Source organism: Psammomys obesus, unplaced genomic scaffold, assembly GCF_907164565.1.
Source record: "Psammomys obesus unplaced genomic scaffold, mPsaObe1.curated_primary_1811, whole genome shotgun sequence".
Lineage (NCBI taxonomy): Eukaryota > Metazoa > Chordata > Mammalia > Rodentia > Muridae > Psammomys > Psammomys obesus.
In genome coordinates, this window is record NW_026585580.1 from 14201806 (window position 1) to 14209621 (window position 7816).

General features: G+C 40.9%; 1 protein-coding gene across 2 annotated transcripts in view; it reads right to left on the reverse strand.

Annotated features, from left to right (window-relative positions):
- Tmem131 (transmembrane protein 131) overlaps positions 1-7816 on the reverse strand; it is a 136195-nt gene that overhangs the window by 27950 nt on the left and 100429 nt on the right. For both annotated transcript variants that reach the window (XM_055606926.1, XM_055606916.1), the window contains exons 18-22: positions 7647-7751; positions 5823-5909; positions 3135-3287; positions 2965-3040; positions 2687-2804 (exon numbers count right to left, since the gene is read on the reverse strand). In XM_055606926.1, the coding sequence (XP_055462901.1) occupies positions 2687-2804; positions 2965-3040; positions 3135-3287; positions 5823-5909; positions 7647-7751 (539 nt within the window). The remainder of the gene's footprint in view (positions 1-2686; positions 2805-2964; positions 3041-3134; positions 3288-5822; positions 5910-7646; positions 7752-7816) is intronic.

Consider the following 7816-nt stretch of genomic DNA (forward strand, 5'->3'; position numbering starts at 1 on the left):
AGGAGGAGGAGGAGGAGGAGGAGGAGGAGGAGGAGGAGGAGGAGGAGAAGAAGAAGAAGAAGAAGAAGAAGAAGAAGAAGAAGAGTGCAGTAGTTGTGTCATGCCTAGAAGTCACTGTGGCTCACCACCGCTTGTAATGCATGGATGTTCTTTCACTTTGGTGATCTTTCCTCAGAGTCTCAGAGCAGGTGACATAATGCTGCCCTCAGCACTGGGCATGCAGCTATAGTAAGCTCTCAATGATACATGTGTCTCTACTTTGGCGCAGAGAGCTGTCAACAGTATAAAAAAATAAAAGAATCCCTGCTGTAGTTCTGAACTGAGTCTGTAGAGGAGGACAAGCTTGAGTTCCAGTGGCACAGTGGAATGTATGTAGGTCTTCACAGTTCTTTTCCTTGGTGGGACTGAGGACTGAGCCCAGCGCCTCTGTGTGCTAAGCAAGCATGGTACCACTGAACTACATCAATGATCTAGTCCTCAAAAATATTTCAAAGTACAAAGAGGAAAGCTGAACCACAGAACACTTGGGACAGATACGTGTATTATTCAAGGTTGTAAGATTCTTTCACGGCTGATATGGGGAGGATGTGGACACCCTAGCAGGATCCCCCAGGATTTCTAGCAGAACTACCAACAAGTGGTGTTGCTTGACAGAAAACCAAGACAAAATCTTCACATGATGAGAACATCAACTCAAGAGGTGAGAGAGTTTTCAGTCATACTCAGGACCTCGTCTGAATATGTCCTGACTAATGAGTGTTTAAAGAGTCAGGAGTTCAGGACTCCAAATGTCTTTGTAAATGGGGCTAAGGTACCCGGGACCAAATACTGAAGGATCCTCAAACCCAGCACTACTGAATTCTGAGCCTGGGGTACTGACAAGCATACACATATAGGCACTATAAAAGAAGCAGCAGAAGTTCTTGAAATACGTATAACAACACGGTAACCCAAATATAGGCACATGGAGAATGTACTCATTGTCAGCCAGGAGAGGGAGGCAGAGGGCAGCTGGGAACCCAGGTCTTGGCTAGGTGCATGTCCGGAGACATGGTAGTGAAGAGGCTCCCTGCCTGCTGACTGTGGGTGGCACTAATGAGTTATTCATCAACACCTGCCGATTGTCAATGCTTTAAAAGGTCCACTGTGGGACACAGAGAAAAAAGGAGAGTTTCAATCACTGAGCTCTTTGTGAGGCTATTACAAGCCTTCCTGTACTCAGTGGAACCATTTTTAATGGGAAAAAACAAAACAAACAAACAAACAAACAAAAAACAAAAAACAAAAAGCAAAACAAACCCCAAACTTTCTTTTCTTTAAGGAAAAATGTCACAATGCAGAAACTCTCATTTGTAACAGTTAATAGTGTGAGCCATCTGGTGGACAAATGAACTCATGAGCTGAGCTGAACAGACAGTTCTCAAGGGAAGAAATACACATGTTCAGAAACACTTGAAAATGTGTTCATTTAAAACACACACACACCCACACACCCACAACTGACTAACCAACTAACCAAACGCCAACAGAAACTTTAGTGAGGAAGGGTGGCATGGAGCTGTATTTGCTGCAGGTGGGAGCATATGCTTGTCCAGCCACTATGGCAATCAGTATGGAGATTCCTTGAAAACTAACAGCAGAACTGTTGTATCTCTACTCTTCAGGGGGATATTCCTTAAGTCTGCCAAGTCAGCATACTGCAGAGATACTTGCAAAAAGCTGTACTTATCAGCACACTATTTAAAAAAAGCCAAGAGTAGAGAGGGAATGAGAAGGGAAGAGGTCTCAAGGAAGGAGATGGGGTACCAAAAGGAGGTAATAGAAAATGTCATGAGAGCAGAAGGAGGGGGTTCTTTTAGGGGGAAGAAAGGGCTAGGCAAGGGTTAGAGGAGTAGTAAGAATAAAGTATAATCATATATGCAGGAAAAACGTCACAGTGATACCCATCCTTTGTATGCTAACCAGAGTTAATAAAAAAAGTAGTTAATGGTTTAAATTTTTCCTAATATGCTTATGGTAGAATATTTTAATTTTGACAAATATATATCATGTAGACCAAGTGAGAAAAATGCTTATTACTTGTCAATGTTTCTATTTCTGGAAAAATTCTTTTTTAATGTGTATGAAATGGCCAGGCTTCTGTAATGCCAAAACTACATCTTAGTGTGTGAATTCAGGTATAATACTGGTTTTCCATTAGCATATTTCTACCTGCCAAAGATGCAATAGGAGTCAACTAAAGGGGCCCTATATGCCTCTGGCAACAGACTAGCACATGAAGAGGAAGGAGACAGCTTTTTTCACAAGGAACAGATAAATTTGGTCTCCTGTTGGGAGTGTGCCTAACTTGCCTTTTGGAGAGGTCAGTGACAGACAATCTTTCTTCTCATACATAACATGTGTCTAAGGTAGAGACGGCAGTTACTATAAATACAGATAATTTCAAGTAGTTTCTTTGATTTTAAGGACAGACCTCACCCACTGGAACAAAGGGGAAATAGTGTGTGTATTTCTTAGCAACATATGCTGCCAATGACAACGTGACGACAGTCTGAACTAGGCCCACTATCTTGACTGTAAAGTAAAATAAGGCAATCTAAAAATGCAGTGACGTTTAGAAAGCGGTAACACCAGAGCTGCCCCATGTGCTGCACGCTAAAATCAGAAAGCAGAGGGAGGCTCGTACCTATGACCTGCATTCTCCTTTATTGCCATCCAAGCTTTGAACAAGCTCTGATGTGAGTCCCAGTCAGCATCCCACAAGTCTTCCTGCATGGCCACCCCGGGCTGCACTTTGGGTTCAGCTAAGAGAGGAAAGCACAAGTCAGCATGCACGCAACCCAGCCCACTTGCCAACACCCTGTAGTGCCTTCTCCCGCACGCAGGGTCAGGGCACTTAGAGTGGCAGCGTAGCATCGCGTTTTGGCGGGGAGAGCGACGGAACGGGAGGGACAGAAGACTTACATTTGGCTAGAAAAGGCAAGCCAATATAGCAGTGATCCCCGCACTGCAGCCCCGGATCAAAATAAATGTTTGCAATCTGTAAAGAAGCACAGGGCAGCCGTGAGTCCCGGCTCCACGGACGGCCACAGTCATAAAGTCCTGACAGCTGAGAATTCGAAAACATAACAAACCTTTGACTTTTTCCCTGGCTCCAAGTCCTCCCTATTACCCCGTAATCGTTTGTAGTAGAATCGTACATCTTCTGACAAAGACCGTATTTGTTGTATCTTCACCTTCTGTGAGAAGGAATTCATAATATTTAAGCTCTGATGAACTATTTTTCCCTGAAGGAAGAAAAACACAATTTCAGAATTTTCATCAGTTGATAATCTTTAAATTTGTAAGTGACCCAAAAATCCATCCCCTCATTCTAAAGAAAAACACCAAATCAAAGGAACTGAAATCACAGGGCAGCTTCTAGGTTGTTGCTGCTGTGGCGTATCACAGAAGTAATGCAATGGATGACACACTGAACACACCAAGAAGGCCCAGAAGGGAGCTTTAAGTAAAGATTTGGGTTTGTAATGCAAAGTCTGTTAATACCAATGTAAGGCTGCGCTGAAAGAAAGGAATTCTAAAATCTAACCAAGTAAAAATAAAACATATTCTTTAAAAGATATATGTTTTGTACATGTGATTCCTACCCACTTAAAGAATTTTCTAAAATGAGAAATGTGCTGTTCTAATATTTGGTCTCAGGAAAGAGGTAAATAGTCTGGAAAGAGCTTGGAGGGTGGGCAAACAGAAGGCTGTCTAGTTTCTAGACCTATCATAACTGCTTCCGGCCTCAGTTCTTAGGCCACGTGGTACATCAAAAGAGATAAAAAAATTCATTTTGCAACTCTACTTAAATATTCACCTATAAGTTATTTGAGATACTTTCTGACATACTGTTTCCCCCAACAGCTCTAAGTCCCTTTCGGGACTTAGCAGAGAATAAAGAGATCAGTGTTCTAAAGGTGACTGAAGGAAGAATATGGTTCTTAGGGATTAAATCTAAAGGCATGGATTTAATATATAGTCAAGACAAAGTGCAATACAGGGAGGTGAAGGTTTAATTAAAGTCCAAACTTAAATATGTTGAACTTATTCATTAAAATTTTGTGTCGAAAGGGGCACAATCTTGGATTTAGGCTCTGTTAAATATGCACTCACATCTCCTACCACTAGACCTCTACCCAGGAAGAGGGCTACACATTTCTACACTTGCTCAATTCATCCTGACTAAAAAACCCAGCACCTTCCCCACAGCTGAATCTCTCTACCCCACTCCAGCTGCCCCAGTTTGTTGACCTCATCAGGACACTCAGGAGTTGATCCATGTGTTGGAATCTTCTGCTATGTCCTCTCTGCACATTTCCCTCACACCTCATCTACTAAGTTCCTGTCACTGGAAATAAACGACGTCTCATTCCTTTCCTAGAGGACCCCAGAAACACAGCAGGGACATCAATGTGTAAGAGACTAGTTATGGAACTACGAAAGAACTGTTGCAAGTGTTCTAGATTCACACGTGAAACTACTACTATCTACAGTAGTCAAGAAATATTCAGAGCTGTGAAGTTCCACTAGACTTAATAACCTATACACAAACTCCATTTTAAAACATTCTTTAAAATTAAGAAAATTTACATTATTCCCTTGTGTGTGTGTATGGTGTGGGCTCATGCAGCAGTGCTTGGTGGCAAACACCTTCATCTGCTGAGCCACTCCCTCAGGTCAACTTAAAACATCCTAACAGCATTTAAATTAAAAATAAGTAAAAAGACACTGACTCCACCTAGAAAGAGAGTTTATAGTTGAGTTGCGCATATCCAGTTTTATGTGCACGATCGCACGCATTTATTTGTAGGTTGTATATATTATGTGAATACATACTTATTTATATTTCTGTATAGGAACGTTGGGCGTTGACATCAAAGAGGAAATTTTTCTTATTAAATAAAATGTATGTGAATTTTTTTAAGCATAAAGACATTTTTTTATTGTCTGTACATGCCTTTAACACTAAAAAATTTCTTATCAAGCTAAAAAAGTTAGTAATTCTGGAGCTTTTCAGATGGCACAGCAACATTTTGATGCCAATTAACTTTTCTGCAGCAACAGCACCTACTTTTATTTTCTGTGCCTTGAGTGTTTGTCTGCAGGGAGTCACGTGCACCATGCGTGCCTCGATCTCACAGAGGCCAGAGAAGGCACTGAAGCCCCTGGAACTGGAGGTACAGACAGTCATGAGTCACCAAGTGGGTGCTGGGACCTGAGCTTGGTTCTGCAGTAAGGGCCCTTACCTGCAGAGCCATCTCTCCAATTCTAAAAAGGACTCTTTAAAAATGGTCCACTGTGGAAGCCCTCACCCTCCTGATGGAGATGCTTCTCTCTCTGACAAACGAGATGTAGCCTCACAAACTGGTTTGTAAATTGCTAACAACCTAATTAAACAGTTTCATATGTTAAAAAATTGTTATCCTGTGTGTGCACAAAGCACTTTTTTTTTTTTTTTTTTGGTCTTTCAGACAGGAGGCTTGGAATCAGGACAGGCTTTGCTAACTCAGGCTGCATGGTGCTTTCTCTCTAAGCCCCCTTCTTTCTTTGCCGGGCGACTTCTACCCTCTGCTTATACAAATCAAGGCTCCAGTTCCTATTCTTTATTTACAGAAAATCTTTTCAAGGAAGGGTCTATTTCTTATCCAACTCTACTTTCTCTAAAGAACCTGGTACAATGCTTCACCTTGCAATAAATGATGATAAACAGTAAATGTCTTTCCCATTTGAGCTACAAGCAACAGAAAACAATTAGCAAGAAGTATAAATTGTCTTACTGGGAAGGAAGGCGGGAGAACCATGTGTTTTGGGAAGCAGGTCAGCGAGCCCACGGCTATCACAGCTTTCACAGGAATGGTTAGGATCTGTGGAGTGAAGAGGCAGACCACCATCAATTCGGGGAATGTCTGGGATGTTTGGTACTGACAATCAGTTTTAGGGGTTAAAATAACGAAGCTTATTCTGTCATATATTGGCAGTAACTCAAAACCAGTATTAAAAATCACCCTGGAAGCTCTTTAATCTGCCCAAGGTTTTGTATAAAATGAAAACAATCATTTCCAATGACTACTCACTTACCTGCTAAAAAATGTTAAGACCAAGTCATAGGAAAGGAATAAAGACTGATTTTCAAAATACAAGTCCTCTATAGATTAAAAAGGAAAGCTGTACCCTAAAACAATTATCTATAAAAATCCAGGGCTTCTACAGCGATATAATTCAGTATTGTTTTGGTAGACAGAAATAGATTCCAAAACAAGTTTTAAGGACAAGTTGAAACATTCTGGAATTAGAATTTCAGCTTACTCCTAATTAGCATCACAAATGAGCTATAAATGCAATTATGAGGAAATATTTGTGTTCAGTTTTTAAACATTTATTTTTTTATAATTAATTTTTATGCATATGGATACTTTGCCTGCACACCTGGTACCTGCAGAGACGAGAAGAGAACTGGAGCCCCAGAGAGTCATGAGCCACCCTGTAGGTGCTGGCAGCTGAACCTGGGTCCTAGAAGAGCAGCTAGTGTTCTAAACTGCTAAGTCATCTCTTTAGCCCCTTGTGTTTAATTTTTATTCTCATCCATTAAAAAAAAAAAATCTGTCTCAATTCTGAAAGGCACTTACTTCTATATGAATAGCCAATTCTTAGCTTGACATGGTGGTGCATATCTGTAATCCTAGCACTCAGGAAGGTAGAGGGAGGTGATCCCTGTGAGTTAGAGGCCAGCCTGGTCCATAAAGCAAGTCCAGGACAGCCAAGGCTACACAGAGAAACCCTGTCTCAAAAAGCAAAAATAAATTAAAAAAAAAATAAAATAAATAAAAAATAAAAAGAAAGAAAAAGAAAATTATCGACTAGCCAATTCTGTTTATTTTTGCCACTGAATTTGTGTGTTGGTGAAAACACTCAGGAGGACAAAGATAGCAATTTGTGAGTTTAGCAGTACTCAGCTGTCCAAACAGCTTTTTAGTATTAAATTAAAAGTATTTAGGTCTGAGGCAGGCAAGCAATCCTACACCCCTAATTACAGCACTAGAGAAGTAGGAAGTCTGCTAATTCAAGGTATAGGCTTTACATGGAGTTTCAGTCCCTTCATCAAAAATCAAAAGTATAAAATTAAAAAAAAAAATCAGATCTGTCAGAAACACACGCATTCAGCATCTTACTGAATACAACGAAACTCTACAGAGTGTGTGAAAGATTCAATGACTTCATTTGAAGACTGCTCATCGACACGAACACAGAGTACTGCAAAAGGATACTAATGAGTGAGGGGTCAGACATGTGGCTCAGGAAATCCAGTCAGAACTGTGTTGAGGAATAACCTCTGTAGACAGGTTGTTAACAGGTAATTCTAAATATGCTAAGGGCATTTTTCTGAAACTGTTTTAGTTAGAAAGTATGCATTTTAGCAGAAATCTGGGAGCTACTGAACACCAGTATTCTAAAATGGTTCTTACGAGGTCAGTTTTAAAGGCATGAAACTGGTACACTAACTTTAAATAAACGTAGTTCTCTGCTTCTACAGAAACTAACAAGCCTTATAAATACACACAATCAATAAGAAGACAGTTTCCGAACCCCCGCGCTGCACTCACCTCATAGTCTGTCGTGATCTGTATGGCTCCGTCGTGAGCCCCTTCTAGTTTCTTAGCTGTAAGTCTGACTCTGAACACCGCAAAGTATCCTGACGCCAGTGTTACCTGAAGCAGTAAAAATGGCGTCACTGGCTAGCCATGCGGTGGGTGAAGCGGGAAGGAGCACTCTG